This window comes from Malurus melanocephalus, unplaced genomic scaffold (genome assembly GCF_030028575.1).
Source record: "Malurus melanocephalus ecotype Western Australia unplaced genomic scaffold, MMel_1.1 scaffold_684, whole genome shotgun sequence".
Classification (NCBI taxonomy): domain Eukaryota; kingdom Metazoa; phylum Chordata; class Aves; order Passeriformes; family Maluridae; genus Malurus; species Malurus melanocephalus.
The window spans coordinates 273,417-292,785 of record NW_026623916.1 but is presented as its reverse complement, the minus strand read 5'-3'; the positions used below and the strand labels follow the sequence as shown (position 1 = coordinate 292,785).

The following is a 19,369-nucleotide window of genomic DNA, read 5'->3' as shown; positions in this document are numbered from 1 at the left end:
TTATTAAATCACTTGGCCTATATCTGCCTGAAAATAACTCAGTGCTGTCAGCCCAGGACAACYAAAAGACAAAGCCCAGCTGTAATCTGTTCTGATGATACCATATTTACARTGTTTCTCCCTATTTAGTATGTCCTGATTGCATTTCCAATAAATGTAGCTACCAAGTTATCTCTGTTTGGGGTATTTACATGCCACTTATTAGGAAATGAATTCTCAGTGTATCCTTTGTTTCCATGGTAGCTCTAACAAAGGTCTGACTAAACTCATAAGCAACTTTTATGCTTTCAACTACCGGTTTTCTGTAAGACAGCAATTACCAACCTTCTCTCTGTATAATTACTTAGCATGCAATCACTATACTTAGCATTGTCTTATCCAGATTTTCCAGCCAAAATTCACCTTTGATAATGCTATTTTCCTGTAGTATCAGCTGTCTCCCTGTCATAACTAGAAATTGTTTTGATTATTCTGTTGCACTGTGTTGATGCAGCAGAAAATGCCCTTGCTCCCATTGCTTCCTCTGTTCTTCCAGCTGTTTTCCTTGRTGCCATCCCAGATGCTCACTTCCCTATGACAGAGATTTACTTGTGGTTTTACTTATTYGTTAAATGTCTGACTTCAGGGCTGATCCTCTACTGCAATATAAATAAGACRTAACTATGTGTTATATGTACATAAATAACCCCTAATTAAAAATCCTGTGGCATCCTCAGCTCATTAGAGTGGAGCATCAACCTTCTTGATCTGAATAATCTGCCACTCTCTGAGTGAGTTTGTTGTGTTTGAGGACTTTCCTGTAACAGGCAAGGAGTCTAAACCTTCTCAGTGCTTAGGCCTGTCTTGCTCCCAGTTGTATCATCCATCATGTTACTAGGAATTGGCTACTAATGCGAAAGAATGAAAAAAAGAAGACAAAGAGAGCTCAGGGGAGAGGAATGAGAGGAATTACATGAGCCAAAAGGAAGAAACAGAAGAGATGGATGAATTTAGATCACAACTGGGTTTRTCTTCAGGCAGTTTTATTCTTCCAGGGGTAAGTCCCCTGAAAGGAGGGATGGAAATAGTACCATTAGTTCAGAGCAGGCAAACCAGGCTGTAGAAGATGGTAGGGACTCTGTTAGATAATTCTGCATCTGTACAGAAAAAATTAGGCAACAGATTTTTTTTAATATTTGTGTTTCTTAAACAGCTGGCAACTGTGCATCAAGGCTTTATAATTACTAGGAAACTGAAAAGGTGAGCAAATCCAGCAGAAGGAATATGTTCTTTCAGAAACAGAGGCAGAAACAGCTTCTACAATCCTGATTCTAGCAATGCACAACTCCTGTCTACAGCCAGTTTAATTTCTTGTCTTAAAAAGAGACAGGTCTGCGTGGTGAATGAGATGCAGGAGAACTACTTGACACCCAACCACAAGACCTGATTTAAGTACAAAAGAAGATAATGTTTTTCTTTTGTGTGCTGAGGTATTTTATGCAAGGGCTGTGAGGAGCAGTTTCATAATGTAGAATTTTTTAATGTAGCTGAGGCTTGCTGTGGGAGGAGTACCCTGTTCTGTGATCCATGAAGAACTGATACCCAGATCCCTGGTCTGTGAGGAGGTACTGCTTTGCTTATAGTATTTTGAGTRTTTGACATGCCTGTGGAGCAAATGCAGCTAGTACTGAATAAAGGAAGCTGCTGAGGCATGTGAAACTTACATAGGGAAAAAGAAAAAAAGTAACAACCCCTCCACCTCGAGAAAGAATGAAGCTGTAATTTGTTGAATAGGTTTTTGTTCTTTTAAAAAAGAAGATCTGAAGAAAAAGGAGCAAGCTCATTCTGCTAAAAGCTGCAAAGRTCTGTAGGAGGACTAGGAATTTGCAGCGTATTTCAAATGTCTMAGTTACAATTCAGAGCTTTCAAGGATGCTGTCTCTGGCCCATGTAAGTAATGGGGCATCCCTGTTCATGGGGTGTGAGGGGAAGGGTGAGTCAGGATTATGCTCCATGCCAAACGAGGATGCACCCTTCGGAAGAGTGCTCTTGTAGCAGCTGTAGAGAAACAGGAGACGCTGCAGCAGAGCTCCATATGTGGAGCAGGAAATGGCTGACCTTGTTCATCACACAACAATTGTTTTTTGCTTCAGGAAAGGAGGACTKATTTGCTTGTGGAGACAGCTGAGCCTAGAAGGATCATGCGTACTGTCATCCCCAAAGGAAATGACTAGGAGAGGGCAGCTTGTCATAGAGGGAAGTCACTTGTTCTAAGTATGCATATATTTGTGCAAGGAAGAGAGAAAGGATGTTCCCCAAAAAAGTCTTCATGGAAAGTTCCAAAGACACTTACATTATTCCAGAGCCAGTTAAGACCATCCAGCTCAACTGACTAAATAAAAATTTGTAGTGTTCCCTCCCAAAAAGATTTCAGGTTTTCAACAGTATATGGAATAAATGGTTAAAGAACACTGTGAACAAGAAGTCAGAAGTATCAGCAGTCTGAATTATGATTGTTTGTTTCTGTATTTCTGGGCATTACTATTTAACCTTTGACCACTGCCCACCTATCAGCAGTTAATAGAGYTGTGTCCCCATCATCTTCTGTCACCCAGTCACCCCTTTTGGGAATAGTGTCCGTATCAAGCTGGTGCTGTGCAGTCATAACTGTTTCAGTGGATTTGGCTTTTTTCCTAAACCTTTCCAGTTAAGCCAGGAGCACACCGTTGTGCCAAGTTATGAGATAAACCAGATGAAAAGAGTGACTGCACTAAGAAGAGCACCTCCCAGGGAAGCTGGGCAATTCATCCTGCTGATGGCATGAGGAATTTGCATTAAATGAGTTTCTCGTTGAGGAGTGCGTTGGCTGAAGCCATAAGGCATCACTCTAGGAGCCTGAACTTGCAGAGCCTCATTCTCTGTGCCAGTTTTAATTTCTCTGCCCATTGTTTTGAGATCTCATCACATTAGCTCTTTGAAAAGAAACTTTCTCTCTACCACCTGCTTGTTTTTACAGTTCCATTTCCTTTCTATGTCACTTACTGACTTCGCTCCCAAAAGTATCCTTGCCCTTTCTATCCTGTCATAAAAAGTAAAGCAAGAGAATAAACAAGTAAAAATGCTTGAATGCAACAGGGAAAAGACTGGGGACAGAGCTGTTTTGTCTGCAGCTTGCAGCCTATAAGGAATATGTCAGGTTGGATGCTGAACACCAGGTTGATTGGTGTTAAGCAAGGAGCACAAGYTAAACAGTGAACTTTCCCAAGCATGTTGCTTCGCTCTTTCCCATTTATTGATTCTTGGAGTACAAACACACAAAATGGATTCAACGTGTGGTTGGCCAAGCTAAAACAGTGGAGGACAATAGCAGATAAGTCACTGTGCATTAGTTCCTACTATTGTGGATAGAGGTGATGGTATTTTAATCTGTGCTTCAGATTTTCTGTTAAGACATTTTTGTGGAAAAGCCAGGTGGGAAGAGTAAAATGCTTTTTTTTACCTATTTTGAAGGGTTAGGATATGGAGTCATTTTATGAGCTGTAGCAGTGTAGTTAGAAAGTCACGGGAAAGAACATTTCACCTAAATGTGTAGTTTTCTCCACTCAGACATAGGAGGCTCGAATGCAATCCCATCAAGGTGTATTTGTTTGAAACTGTATCACAAGATTGTAGTAGGTGAGAAATTACAGCAAGCAACACTATAAGGAAAGAGAGAAGAAACATTCTTTTTATGATTTTTTTTTAAATAAAAGCATTTCTCCATGTTGTTTTTGGACTAAATTTTCATACTTGAACAATTTTTTTCAGGAAAAATTTATGAAAAATCTGTGTTTTACAGCAATACTCAATCACATTATGATTAGTTCAGTTAGTCTGAAAATGCCAAGGTAGATTGAGAAGGAATTCAGACACTTTTGTCAGACCTGCAAGATTATCACTCTACTAGAGATGGCTTGAAATTCTAATGTGATGTTCCTGCTGATGCTTTTGATATGTTGAGAATACAAACCTCCTTATTGTTTCTGTCCTGCTGTGGTTACAGGATAGATATTGCAATTCATGAGTTGTTTTCAAGTGTAATTTTCAAGTATCAATCTGGTTTTCCCTCACCTCTCTGATTTCTCAATACTTTGGTTCTTGGTCTCTAGGCATGGATGGCTTGAGTGCTGTCCATTAGCTTAACCAAGTCCCACTCTGTACAAGACTGTCCAGGCAGGTTGAAGAGCACCTTCAGAACCCACCAATTCAAAAGGCTTTCATTGAGAAGAAAGACCATATGAAATACACAAGCTGTTATTCATTCTTTACCTACTCCTTTTCTTTAAATGCRCAGACTTTGTTTAGCCAAGAGTTTTGTTCCTGAGATTTACCCTTCAAGCAAAGATTTTTCACCCGAGCTTGACTATTTATGGTGCATTTTATTCAACATTTTCCAGACACGTGTCCTGGGTTGTTTTGGTACCCTCCATAGTCTGAGTTCTAAATATTTGAGTTTGCAGGCTGGGCTTGGAGCAGGTGTGCATGTTCCTTCTTTCCAGTTAGCTTTTCTCTTGTTTGTTCACACTTTCTTATCTTTTACATTGTTTTTGCTTTCCTGTGAGGTTTTGGGTTTGTTTTTTTTTTAGTAATCTATAGTGTGGTTTATTCCATGGTAGCCCATTAAAAATAAACATATCAAGARTGTACCTTGTTAAGAAAACAGTTCAATTCCTGGACTCCTGTGTACTCATTTGAAAATTAAAACCCTGCAGAGTGTTTTTAATTAAGCTGATTAGTCTACCTTCTTGGATCAAAACAGCATCAAAAAAGAAATCAAGGAATTCACAAGTTATGATTCAGCGTCCAGCTGTCACTAAGCATTTTAATGATTTTCTGTCAGCTGTCGTCCTTTAAAAAACTTTGGAAGAATTTCTTCTCCCTCTTGACACAGTTAAAATACAATAATATACAAATAGTTCCTCCTGTGTTGATTAGCGAAGTTTATTTTCTTCCAAAAAATTTACTTTTCCCAAAATGGCTGTAGGTTGTTGGTTTGTTGAGCTTCTTTAAAGGGAAAGCTTTTTTTTTTTTTTTTAACTGCTTGATATCTAATTGCTATCCTTTGAAGGAAAACCAAGAATTTTCCCTCTCTAATAGATAAGAAACTATTAGTGAGCATGTTCAGTCCTGTGTACTTTATTGACATTGGTGTGAAACGAGCAGGTAGGAATTTATCTTGGGGTCATGCTGTTAGGTAAAGACTTACATTGTTTGTTTTCATAGTCTGATACTTTTCACATAAATTTTCTGATACTTTTCACATAAACTTTTCATCAGGTTTTAATTATAAGAAAGACCTTGAACTTTCGGTTTAAAATAATCACTTGACAGGCGAGAAATTTTCTCTCTGAGTTGACGATAACATTAGTCTTTCTCCATTTTTGTCCATCGGCTGCATGGCTCTTTTATCTTTTGAGAATGGTTTTCCAGCTTTGCTGTTTGCTTTTCTTGCTTTGCTTTGCTGGCATGCTCATCCTCTTCATGATTTAAAACAAAASAAAAGAAAGTGACTCACAGAAGCAGAGGGTAATACTCTTTTTCTTACTTTTTGCTGTTGTACTTTCACTGAGAGGTGCTTAAATCCTGGCAGAAGATAGGAAACACCATTACYGGAAATGAGACACTGCAGCTTATCAGCAGCTTATCATCTAATGCTTCTAGTCATCTTCCAGGTTGTTACTCATAAGTTACTTACACAAATGTGATTCAACCACAGTGAAAGTGATACCCTATATATAGATATAGATATAGATATATAGTTAGAGATAGGTATAGATATAGATATAGATATAGATATAGATATAGATATAGATATATGATATATGATATATGATATATGATATATGATATATGATAAATATAGATGATATAGATGATAGATAGAGATAGAGATAGAGATAGATATAGATATATAGTTAGAGATAGGTATAGATATAGATATAGATATATGATATATGATAAATATAGATGATATAGATGATAGATAGAGATAGAGATAGAGATAGAGATAGAGATAGAGATAGAGATAGAGATAGAGATAGAGATTTAGATATAGATAGATAGATAGATAGATAGATAGATAGATAGATAGATAGATAGATAGATAGATAGATAGATATCTTTCCTGTTCCTTTTCTTGGTGCAAATTGCCCATTCAGAGCTGCCACCACTTCCACACAGGATAATGGAGCAGGATAATGACTGTGTGTTGCCAGCCCAGCCTGTGAGGGTGGTCTTCAGGCAGATTCAGCAGCAGCAGAAGGGGGGATCACTCTGGATTAGACCTGATTCACCGTGCTCCTGCTTCAAATGGGAACAGCCAAATTATGCACCCAAATTGCTGTGTTTTCTACAGTTGACCTRTGGCAACTGGTTGAAAGGCAGCATGTCAGATGTCAATGTATGTGGCAATTTCTTTAGCCACGAGGAATTTCTGTTGGCTGCTGTGTCTTTTGCATGTATTCTCCTCATGTGAATCTCATCCCTAATCCATAGAAACAGGCAGACCAACAGGGCAAGGAAGTAAACTAAAGGCAGACTTATTTCAATATGTAGTTATGGTAGTAATTTAAAAGTTGTSTGTAAAACAAGTCATTATCAGAAAGTCACTCATATTTTGAAGATAGGATAAATGGCCTTTTTCAAACTTTGGGAGGCAGACAGCTATAAATACTTGTGAAAGGTAGAGAAGCTGTTCACTGGCTGCATCCTGAAGAAGAAGGGATCTTTTGGATGCTGTAGAGTGGGCTGGTGTGAGCCATGTCTAGCACCTGCCTGCAAAGYACCAGGTCTGTGCTCAGGGTGCTTTTTTTCCTTGTTCCACCTCTGGCCAACCCTGTTTAGTATTTATTTTTCTGTGAATCATGCCAAGTGACAGTGGCAGGAGAAGAGGATTTGGGAATGAGGAACCTGTTACCATTTCTGTTGTAGTGTTGTACATACCTGTTACCCTTCAAGCAAATGTTCTTGTTCACTTACTCRGTGTGACTTTTGTGTAAATTGGAAACCTCATTCATTTAAAAATGGGCAGTGTTAATRCACTGCAGTTCCACTGAAAACAGCGATGGTCACTGAAGTAACAGCTCCTGGTTAAACAGAGGTTTGCTCCAGGGAAGTGATGTTCCTGCTCTTCAGGTACTGCAGCACTGTTCTGGGAATATCATACAGCTCAAAGGGCTTGTTTGTTGGTCCAGCGCTTCTCACTGGAGCTGCTTTTTCTACAGCGAGGAGAATTCCCACATTTCCTCCAAGGTGCTGGGTGCTCCTGGCCTTCCATCACAGAATGTGTATTGTCAGCCAACCTGTACCAGGTGTCCTGTGTGCACAAAGAGCAGCTCCTTTCTGTCTAACTCTGCCTTCAAACCCCTTTCCTTCCAGATGTCCACACAGAAGCAGTGCAGGCAGCCCTTGCTAAACATAAAGAAAGGAAAATGGCAGTCCCCATGCCCTCAAAACGACGTTCATTGGTGGTGCAAACATCGATGGATGCCTACACGCCTCCAGGTGAGTACCTCTCTACTTTCATGAGAATTTTAAAAATTGTTCTTTGTGCTGCTGTGAACTGCTAATCTGTCAGCATAGATGGTAATGGAAATGTCATTTGATGATCACTGAGCTTAACTGAGGTAAGTTTGAAGAGAAGGTGAASTGAGTAGTGGAAAAGTCAACAGGGGTGACTCACATGATTGCTTGMCCTTGGTGATACCTTAGCTTGCACTGGTCCTTTTGGGCTTACAAGGACCTAAACTATGCCAGCTTGTCATATTTTCTGATAGTCTCAGCTCCTTTCATATTTGTGGTTTATTCCCTAAAACTCTAATGGWACTTTGCAATTAGTTGTGCCATTCCTTTTCAATTTTATCTGCTCTTTTATCCACTAGACTGGAATACCCTTATCTCATGCTTCTCATACTCACTGAATCTAGCCGAGACTTCCATTTCAGTGAGGCGTGGACTTCGTGCAATGGGAAAAGTGTCTCACAGACTTTGTAAAGTGAATTTGGGAACGTATTTTTTATATGCTGTACTGGCTGGAGATTTTCGGAAGATTCTATGTTTAACATTATAAAGGAAGACTTAATTATCCTTTTCTTTTTTTTTTATTTTTTTTTTGTACAATAATATACAGGCCATGACCTTAGAGCAGGAGAGCTCTCTCTCAGTGCATAGTTAGCAGCTGATTTAGTTTCAGGCCTTTCAGTGCTACAAACTTTTCTCATCATCTACTTTCCTGAGATTTTCTTACTGGCACTTCCTTCAGATGTGACTATGCTTTATTTTTACTAAGAAAACCCCAAAGCACTGCAAGTTAACAGTCTGTTTTTAATTACTAGATACYTCTTCTGGTTCAGAAGACGAAGGCTCGGTACAAGGTGACTCCCAGGGAACTCCCACCTCAAGCCAGGGGAGTATAAACATGGAACATTGGATCAGTCAAGCGATCCACGGCTCTACCACATCGACCACTTCGTCCTCCTCRACACAAAGTGGAGGCAGTGGTGCTGCACACAGACTAGCTGATGTTATGGCTCAAACACATATAGGTCAGTATATAGATGGGTGTGTCCAATTTATAGATGGGTGTGTCCAGTTTAACATGGATTTTGACTCTCACATTCAACTGATGCTGCTATATGAAGTCTTATGAAAGTCTTTCCTGTGCTTCTTCTTTGGTTTTAATATTTATGTGTATTACCTGGAGAGAAAGTCCTATGTTCCTATTTCAGGAGGGGAAAAAAATAGCAGTTTAGATTTGGGGGGTAAACTTATGCTGTGGCAAACAGGGTCTAGCTATTGGTTACCAAATACCTTAAAATGTACAATTGCATGACTTCCATTACTTAGCACTATAAAGGTCTCTGTAGGATTCATCAGTAAGGAAGATCAGTGCATGCATCATTAGGGATTGCCTGCATATGAGTTTCCCCCACTGCTGCACCACTTTAATTACATAGCTTGAGTGATTTTTGATAATTCTGTTAACAGCAGTACTCATAAACATATTTTTTCTGCCCTTAATTGAATTTAGAATACTTGTGCTGGGACATCTAGTGATTATACTCCATGGGAGAGACCATTATATAGCTTCAGAGAAGGGAGCTGTTATCATTAATAGMTTGTTTGTTTCCTTTGGAAAGATCCTAGGAAGTCAAAGCTTTCTTTCCATTAGGGCTAAGCTTCACATTATTTCTGAATATGTTGCCATTGACACTAGTCTTTATTAACATGAGACAGCTATTTGGTTGGATATGTGGAAAGCAAGGCTTGTTTTCCCTTCACTCTTCAGCTGCTCATCATACCAGGCATTTGCTTTGGGTATATTCCTGCTGGGGTGTGTATTTTGGGCTCTCACTGAAAATSTGTTGAGTCTGTGTTGGAACAGATAAATCAATCTTACTACTGCCTTACTACAGTTTTGTGTGACTGTTCCTCAACTGACATTTCCTTTTCAAGTACATGTAATGAGATACATGGAAGCATCTTCAGTGTTCCTGATTTTATGTGCTGGAATAGAGGTTCATATCCCTTGGTTTTTGCTGTGATGGARCTTGATGTAACACCTGTATTTTCAGTAATCCTCTCACCATGATCTGGAACTGCTGAATTGCAGTCAGGGGGAGAAATTTTATTGTATTCATAAATTCATGCTAAATGAATGCTTAGAACCTTGTTTTAGCAACACATACAGTTTGGAACACGTTAATCATTGCATTTGATTATTTTCTGTGACTTCATCTTGAAATGCTACAGGAAATTATAGCATAGAGAATTAAATTTATCCAATCTCTGAAAGGTTGCATTACTCACACACCAAGTCTTAATGTGTCTTTAAATATAGCATCTTTATAATTTGACATTTTAGTAATTTTAAATCTGGCACAGTAAATCTTCTTTTATAATCACCGAGTTTGTGGTAAATAATACGGCAATTATAGAGCTAAATTAAGATGGCAGTATTCTGCAGAAGAGGAAAACTACTATTTCTAATCCTTATTTTATTGTGCTTTGTTGTTGACTACAAAGATCTTGGCTTTGAAGGAAGCAGCTGAACTTASCACAGTGTATGCATATTTTCATTCMTTCTGACAATAAGATACCTTAAATTGCATCTCTTTTGGGCAGTAGTTGAGGTGTAGTAATGTAAAGGTCATTTGGGTACAAAATATGAGTGATGAGACTGTGATCTTAACAGTTGCCATCAGCCATCATTGCTAAAATCACTTAAAATATTAGAGAAGCTGCACAGTTGATAAYTGTAATATGTGTGTCTTCACAGGTGAGCTGCATTCTTAAGAATTTGAAATTAAATTGCTCTTTTGTTTCTTTCCCATCCAAGAAGGTAGATTTTGTATTTAAATGTATTCTAAGAGGTAATAGATTTGATGTGTTCCTACAGAAAGCCTGGTTCTTTCCAAGGCAGTGGGCCAGTGATGGTAGATGAATARTCATCTTTGGTAGGAGAGAAGATGAGAAAAAAGAGTAATCGTTTTCCTTAAAGCTCCTCAGCTGCCAGAGACAGTTTGTTCTTGGTCACAAAGAACATATTCTACCATGGCTTGGTGTTTGTGTAGTCCAGGGAGTTGTTCTGCAGACACACACTAGCCTGCAAGAGGGAAATCAGCTGTAAATATGTAAGGCCATACCCTGWAGGTGCCAATTTTGATAATTACAAATTTAAGGTGCAACAGGGAAGACCTTAATGATAACCCAAAAAAGCCCTCCTTTCTGATATCTGCTGGGATTTCACCTCCAGAGCTCCTGACAGAATCAAAGGGAGGTGTTTTCCAGTTCAAGTATACAAATGCCTGAAAAGGGATTTGATGAGAAGCTTTGGCTATAATATTGTCAGAGTTATCTTTGTGAATCATTTGGAAAATTTGCATAAGCTATGATATGCTTTTAATGTTATACTGTTCATTAAATTTGACTGCTGCTGCTTTATTGTGGCAAAAGTTCTACTTTGGGATAGATATCATTTGAATATTTACTCTCAGCTTTAAGRTGCTCAGGTGTCTGCATTAAGCTGCAGGGAAAATCTATAGTTTGGCATAGGTATCACAGCTGTGTTCAGTAATGCTTGAATTTAGAGGTCAAGCCATTGAAATCTTTAAAAAAATAATRTTCTGACCCTTCTTTGGGCCAGTCCTGTGCATATTTCTAAGATATTCCAGCTTTCATTTGTTGATATTACATGGTTGGGATTTTTATGTATATAAAAAAGCACACCCCAAAGTTCGTGCAATGAAAGTGACTCRGTGCTTGCCTATGATTGTAAATCTGTATAAAGTTAATCATCTCACTTCAACATTTTGATCCTATAGGTGCATTTAATGTTTCTTTTATAYGCTTCAAATATGTTTCTGTTTGAAAATCAAAGGCTTCTATCCACATTAAAGGCTACATAGATTGCTAGTCAAATAAATATAAAAACATGTGCCATAAGGATGGCTGATCATTTTCAGACAACTTGAAAATTCTTGTGTTCTGAGGAGGAATGTTAATTTATACAGGAGACTGGTTTAAAATACAACCTGTCACCTACACATCAATACAAGAAAAACCCAGCTAATGGAAAGAGCTGCATCTCTGACTCTGGATTTCCKTCCCTGACAACCAGAAGAACCAGCTTATTTGGGAGTAACAGCTGCATTTTCTTCAAGTACAGTATTGCAGGAATGCTTTCTGAGTTCCTGGAGACTTTTAAAATACCTGGTGCTTATGTGAGCTTCCAGACTTCCACTGAAATTATTCCTCTGCTTCTCTGCTTCTCCTCAGACTTGGGGCTTTGTCCATGCACATTCTTTGTCCCTACATGAACATGCTCTGCTCTGTTGGGCCTTTCTGATCTTCATGAAATGGGGTAAATGATGTCATTCGAGTGGCAGAAATGAAGAGASCCTTAACTGGGAACAGCTGTTCGGCCTGTGATCTTCTAATGCAAGAATATTGGAAGAGATGGAGATAGGAGGTSACTCAAATATCTGCATTTATGGAGGAAGTGCTTTGAAGTCATTCAGCTGTCACAGTTTCTACTTTTTAATGAACAGATGTGTTAGGATCATGATTCTTAAGGAATACTCAAGCAATTCTTCAAGTTACCTCACATAAGACCAGGCAATTCTCTACAGATTGCATCCATAGCCAAAGCTTGGATTGACTGTTCTATACAAAAAAAAGGATACATTTCACATAATATAACAATTACCTCTTTCTTTAGAAGTCATTTGGAGCAAATTTTTTCTATATGATTTTCATTTCTCCAAGCCCGACTCTGAGATGCAAACCRACTGAAGATTTGTGAATCTAATGGATGAAACTTGGAGCTGTAAATATTGCCATGATGGAACATCTGTTAAGCAGATACTGTGAAGGAACACGTCAAGACAAATGTTAATATTCCTCTTCTTCTGGATTAAAGTAAATGGCAGCTGGGCATCCAGGGCACTAGAATTCCTTGACGAACCTGTGGTGGCAGCCTTGGGAAGAGAGTTTCTTTTAGGTAGCTTCAAGTGCTGTATGTTCAAAAGGAGACCMTTTTACAAAACAGCAGGACTCTTGTTATGTTCTTTCACCCTGCTCAACACCATGTGTAACAAAAAAGAATTTGGTTTTAAGTGCAGAGTTCTGAAGGGAGAGCATCCCTGCTCATRTATCTTCTGCCCCATGCATTAAAAACAAAATTAAACTTTAACTCCAATTTACTTTGCCTTGTAAAGGCTGAAAGATTGAAATACTTCACTGGAAAGATGTAAGCAAATAGAGCTCATTTTAAAAATAATTTCTCATGTTACTAATAGCTGACTAAGTACAATTACTAAGTACAATTATTTTCTTAGTCATGATCTCCCATATGCATAGTAAAACTGCATTTTAACTAAAAAGAAAAACATCAGCATTTTTAAATTGACTTAGTTATTGAGTAATACAATCACGATCTATAAAAAGCTCTTGCCACTAAGCAGGAAAGGGCAAAAAATCGTGCTGAGTCTAAAATAGTTGATAATGACAATAAATTTGAAGTGAAGAYATTATTGTCAGCATAAGCTTCATTGTTCAATCTATTGTACTTCAATTAGTCAYTTACAGCACAATATAAGGTGTTTGTTTCAGTAAAATTGTAACAATGGACGTGATCARAAGCAAAAGCTCAACTGGACACTTGTAGAATGCAACATGTTTTTGAATTGCTCAATAAAAGCCATTTCGTGTTTTCGTGTTTTCCTCAACCAGATAATATGATTGAGTGATAGGACTAAGTCCTTAGGATGTTCRTGAATATAAACATTAAATAACAGCTGCAGACATTAGTGTCAGGTCTTAAATTTTCATGATGATTATCTCTCAAATAAGTGCAAAATAAGTGTCTATTATAGCATCCTTTTCCCATATGTGTGGCAAAAAAGTTCGTTTTCTGTGTTGATGGTGCATAAACTTGGGGTTGAGTACACAAGAATCACAGTGTTTCAAAGTTCAAAACTCATGAAAATGCTTTATAACTATGGTTGAAATGAAATTTACTGTAGAGGTTGGTGTTCTAGGACTTAWGGCACCATAATGCTTACAGAACAGGTTTAGCAAAAAGCACATCTTGAAAACAGTATCAGAACACGATGACATTTTCCCAGAATTTTTGCATTTTGAAAGACTCTTACCCTATTGTAAAATCGAATGCATTTCTCCTTACTTCTGTAGAATGARAACCTAGCTTCTTTTGTAACTTAGAGGCTGCTGGGGATCATTTATGTCAATTGAGAGAAAAGYTGTTATTTGCTTGTGGCATTTATCTCCATCTAATCTAATGTGGATAAAAACCTGCAAAAATTTATGAGACAATCTATAAAAATAGTACAAATATGTAGGAAATACAGACTCAGACTTGAAAACATGGTAAGACAAACTGTGGTAGCATGCTGAGTTATCAGGCCATGAAAGAGAAAGATTAGCTCTGTGGAATTATTCAGCAGGGCTGGCATGAGTCAGACCAAATTGTGTTTGCCTTCTGGAAGGCAAGGCTTTGTTATGCGGAAGAATTGAAATATCTCTGTCTAAAAATAGCAGACAAGCAAGTGTCCATGAAGAATGCAAAGTTCATGTTTCTTTACATTTTATTTCTTGCCTCTGGTTTCCGAACCTGCTATGATTGACTTTTTTCCTTTCTTAACTAAACTTGACATATTCAAAATACAGAGGTTATGAAAGTGATAAGTACTGGCGCTTGCAAGTGATTGACAACATGCTGTGTTCTTTTTACTTAGAAAAACCAACACAATAATCCACCAGCAGTGTATTTGTCTGGATCTTTTCTATTTGCAGATGTCCACGAGCTTTAAGTAAAATCAGATGTCAGTGGAGAACCTACAATCGAATTGTATCATTTTTTTAGCCTATTGCTTATGTGATTGCAGCTACACAGCCCTGTTTTAATCAGTGGAAACATTATTTATTAGAATGATATTAACTGCACTTTATAGTTCTGTACAATCATTTTGTGAATTAACTTTAATGCCTGTTCAGATGTTGGGGAAGAAAAATGAAATGGTCTCCTTTCCTCTGCCTTTTGATTTTCTGCCCTTTGACACTAGAGGTACATGGTTAAACCTTTTAACTTACTTTTCACAGAAAATCATTCTGCCCCTCCAGATGTTACCACTTACACCTCAGAACACTCAATACAAGTAGAAAGACCACAAGGATCAACAGCACGGGTGGCACCAAAGTACGGCAATGCTGAACTCATGGAGACTGGTGATGGTATGTCACAAAGCAAAACTGGGTTTATTTGGAGTATCCTGACCTTTTTAGTCTTTACTGTACGCATCTGCTCTTGTTTTTTGGGTTTATTCATTGTTTTTTTCCTGGCACTTTTCACTTGCAAACACAAAGTTGCAGCACCTTTACAGCTCTAAAACAATCTGTGATATCAATGAAGACAACATAGAGAAATATTTCTTAATCAGCAGACCTGACTCCCTGTAGAAACTGTTCGGCAAAAAAACCCAGATAATCTCTTTAGATTTACTATAATCATCATGCTGTCTGGTTACAGCTAGTCTGTTTTTTTTTTTTAAATGGCAAAGAATGTGGCGTCGTAGGATGGCTACATCTTGAAAATAGGCATGTTTGAAGTTTTATTCTCTGAGTTGTTATTTTGGGGTTTTTTTTTTGAAAAACAGTTATTTGTAAACCCTTCCTTATTTACCACTCCTCTTTTCTAAAACTCACCAAACAATATTTCAGCACAGCATGGAAATGTTGACCAAGTGTACTGCATCTAAACTTAGTAGCTTCAGCTCTAAACATCACTTGGTAAAAGTTTTGGAGCCAACCTTGTGGAAGGGTAAGAAGTTGAAATTCCTGCAATGCAGAAAGCTATTAGTTGAAGAACAGATGACATGTGCATTGGAGAGTCTTTGCACTCTACTGGAAAAAAGGAAGGGGAAGGTGATTGATGGGATTATATTATAAAAATGCCCCTTGCCCCAGGCTGCTGCTCAGAACTGTGTTTTCYAAAGTGCTGTATGGGCAAGCACTCTCCCTTTGGAGATTGCTGGCTGGTGGGATTGGCTGTAGGGATATTCAAGGGATAAGGGTCATGCTGAAGTAATACAAAGATGTGAACCATGTTTAAGAGGGATACTGGACAGGCATCCCCTGCAGTGTAAAAATAACCCAGAATAAATGATGGGGCAGAACCTATGACCCACACTCCTCACCACTTCTCACTGGAGCTGCAGTACAGTCAGACAATGTTGGTATGGCCAATGATCATGGGGGGGGGGGGCAGTGCCAGTTTTCTCACTGACCAGAGTTCTCTCAATGTACTGACATTTGCTGTAGGGACATTTTTTCCACTGTGCTTCTCTCCCTCTGTGTGCTGTCCCCCCTCTAATTTTGCAACCTTGCTCTGACATCATTGTATTGGTTTTATTTACATTAGGCATCACTGTTCTTTTTTGCTTATAGTATATGTTTTAATGTTAAATCCTTGAGTCGTGGGTATGGCATGAAACTGTAGTTGTGGTGGCCTTGCAGTCAGCCTTTTTCTCCCCCCACCTGAGTCTGGTGGGTTCAGCGTAGCCGTYGACTGATGTCTCCATTGATCCCTGTCCTGCAGGAGTACCGGTGAGCAGCAGAGTGTCAGCAAAGATTCAGCAGCTGGTCAATACACTAAAACGGCCCAAACGACCACCATTACGAGAGTTCTTTGTAGATGACTTTGAGGAATTGTTAGAAGGTAAAATGACTGTTTTTCAAAAGGTTTGGGGATCGCTTATTAAAATTCTTTAAAATGTTTGTCTCTTGCGCTGACTTTCTAGAAAGCCAAGTAAGCCCTTCCCTGTACTGGCAAGTACCAAAAAAAAACATTGGTGTTCAGTGGAATCTGCTTGCWGTAAGCTTGGCCATAGTGCTGTGGAGTCAAAAGTCTCTCTTGTTTGCTCAGCTCCTGGTTCTGGTCACAAAGAAATGACAGAAGAGAGTGCAGGGAAGCTTTGCTTTGAGCATATTCAGCTGTGGGTTGCAGCCATTGCTTTTGAACACCAATATGAGAAAATCTATTAGTGATGGATCTCATTAAATATTTTCCACATGCTTTGTGTAACAGTGAAGTATGAAAAATTAACTAAATCTAAGATAGAAACAAGGATAAAGTCTATTAATGGAACTTTCAAAAAAAAAAAAAAGACCAGTGCTTTGAGAATTAAGATTTGCCAGGATGTGGAAATTTAAATAGTCTTCACAGAAATTTGTAAGAAAACATGTAACAGAACATGACTTAAATCAATCTGTTACTTGTTAAAGTAAGTTTCTGTCAGTAGTTCTTCAGTTCATCTCATTACTGCATTTTTCCCAGGAAAAAGTATTCTCCTCTCTCTCCATGGTATTCCTAGGAATAAAGAAACGTTTATTATTTTGAAGATAAATATATGCATGCTGCCTCAGCAGTTTCTTCCCCTGCTTGTTGAACTAGTGTAAGAACAAGGACTTTTTGTTCCTGAGGTGCTTCAGTTGCTTGATGTGTGTTGAAGTTAAAAATAARTTATTCTGCTATATGTCTCTGTTGCTTCTCGATACCTTCTTATGCGTTACTGTTTTCAGAATATTTTGCAAAGGTAACTTATTCTCTTGATTACACAGGTGTACACAAGGTATAGAATTTACATGGTAACTGTCTATCTTTTCATAACCATAAGTTCAACAGCCAGATCCAAACCAGCCAAAGCCAGAAGGAGCTCAGATGTTGGCTATGCGTGGGGAGCAGTTAGGTGTGGTTACAAACTGGCCGCCTTCCCTGGAAGCCGCTCTGCAGCGATGGGGGACCATCTCACCGAAAGCTCCTTGCCTAACCACTATGGATACCAATGGAAAACCACTGTATATTCTCACTTATGGTGAGCCCTCTTCAAACTGTTTGTGCTTTTGTACGTTCCGTGCAGTGTGTGTAGGAAATGCATAAATTGATAGTGATAAAAAGCCTTGTAATGATGCATCTGTTTCATTTCTGAGAGGGTAMGGCAACTCTGAAGCTGTTGATGTCCAAGTATGGGTTGCTGAGATGCTACAGTATGATTTATTTCAGAAAGAGGAAAAGAGCCCAGTAAATACTCCCATGGAATAACAGATTATAAATTAAAATCTCCTTTTAAACAGAAATGTGTCCTAGGGCACATTTTCCTGAAGATTAATGTCTAAATCCATTGCCCTTGGATATCACCCAAGCTTTGTTCTGCAAAAGCATAACCTGGTGTGCAAAATTCATCAGCTTCCTGAAAAGTTAAATAGGATTTTTTTCCTTCTTCTACTGACATTGTAGTAAGTGTGATTTGAATTATTCCTCCTGATAGGTAGTTGCACWACTAGCAAATGTACCCCCTTGGAATAGATTTGCCAGGATATATTTCAGTGTGATCTTTGGTACATTGATGTATTTCCATGTGTACTGCCTGACAATCTATTGCAACCAAGAAAGGCCAAATAAAAATAAACATAAGGATATCTCTGACAAATAACTCCCATATTGCTTCTAATTTCGAGATGTTCAGGGGACATTTGGGAGATGTTCAAAGAAATTATTATGAATAACTGTCAGACTTTGAAAGCGAGTTGGAACATTTCCGTGTACTATTGATATGGATATAAAAAATTACTTTGCTTTTTTTATTTCTACCTTCTCAGGGACCTGGAGTTCTGTGCAGAGAATGTTGTTACATGCTGTGATATAGAGGTCTGTCTGTTTTGTTCAGTGCTGAACATTCATTTCCATTCAGGAGTCAGGCTCAGTGATGGTCCCTGGCCAAAAAGTTGTCTGCTGGAAGTTTGGCACTGCAAATATAGTTAAAGGCTTTTAAAGCATAACAGAACCTTTTCAACTTAGGGTCATGCATGAAACATTTTCCCTGCAGGTACTTTCRAGTTAAGAAGTCACTTAATTTTGGGGGCAAACATACGATTCACCATTGATGAATGTTTTTCTTCCTTAAGGACATTTACTTGAAACTAGGGAAGAATTTTAAAGTTTGCAATTACATGTTTGCAGAAGTCATGTCATCTGCTGAATGCCCTAAATAAATTGGACAGGAAAGGAAATTAAGCTGTTACTGAGAATCAGACCATTTTTCTGAATTTGGGATTCTGTCCAGAGAGTCTGAGCATATGTCCTGCTTTGCCTGAGGCTGTAGGGTGAGCAAATCAACCCGAGGAACATATCTGCATGGCTCATGGAGCCACCTAGCCTSCTTCTGTGTCCTAAGATAACTTTTCCTCTTCTACATTGTCCAAATCCTGAGAAAAGTAGGACTATAATTCATGTTTTCCCACCTTATTTATTTATTAGGCTTATTTACCTCCTATTTTGTGGATTGTTGTGACAATATTGGCTTCCTCTCTGTCTGTTGGGCTGTAACTAGAGCACCATACACAGTCCAGATGTGTCTTTCTTTATTTATTTTACAGCCATTCTGTGTCCAAATCTCACAGATTGGTTTAGGAGCAAATTTTTTCAAATTGAGGCCTTTTGCTGCATCTGYATGGTGAAATCTCATCCCATCCATGACCTTGGTCTCAATTCTTACCCTCTGGCACTGAAAAATGTAGTGCTGTCCTCTTGCATCTCTCCAGAATGCTTTGCTATTTGCCCTTGGTGGCCTTGCATGCAGAAAAGGAGCTCTAAGAGTCCACGAAATTGTGATTCTCCAAAGTGTTCCTCACAACTCCTTTGCTGTCTGGTCCAGGGACACCTGTGAGGGCTCAGAGCAGAGGCCAAGCTGTGATCTGCCATGGCAGACAGTGGTGGATCAGTGTATATGACCACCCTGTGATTTACTGGAATGAATTCCTCCCTCTGACCATGCTGC

General features: G+C 38.6%; 1 protein-coding gene across 1 annotated transcript in view; it reads left to right on the top strand.

Annotated features, from left to right (window-relative positions):
• The first annotated feature begins 5,134 nt into the window (after window positions 1-5,134).
• The window catches only part of LOC130584239 (disco-interacting protein 2 homolog C), a 113,975-nt gene continuing 99,740 nt past the window's right edge, over window positions 5,135-19,369 (top strand). Inside the window, exons 1-6 of the mRNA XM_057384090.1 lie at window positions 5,135-5,180; window positions 7,395-7,520; window positions 8,351-8,560; window positions 14,637-14,768; window positions 16,132-16,251; window positions 17,210-17,407. Of these exons, the coding sequence (XP_057240073.1) occupies window positions 5,135-5,180; window positions 7,395-7,520; window positions 8,351-8,560; window positions 14,637-14,768; window positions 16,132-16,251; window positions 17,210-17,407 (832 nt within the window). The remainder of the gene's footprint in view (window positions 5,181-7,394; window positions 7,521-8,350; window positions 8,561-14,636; window positions 14,769-16,131; window positions 16,252-17,209; window positions 17,408-19,369) is intronic.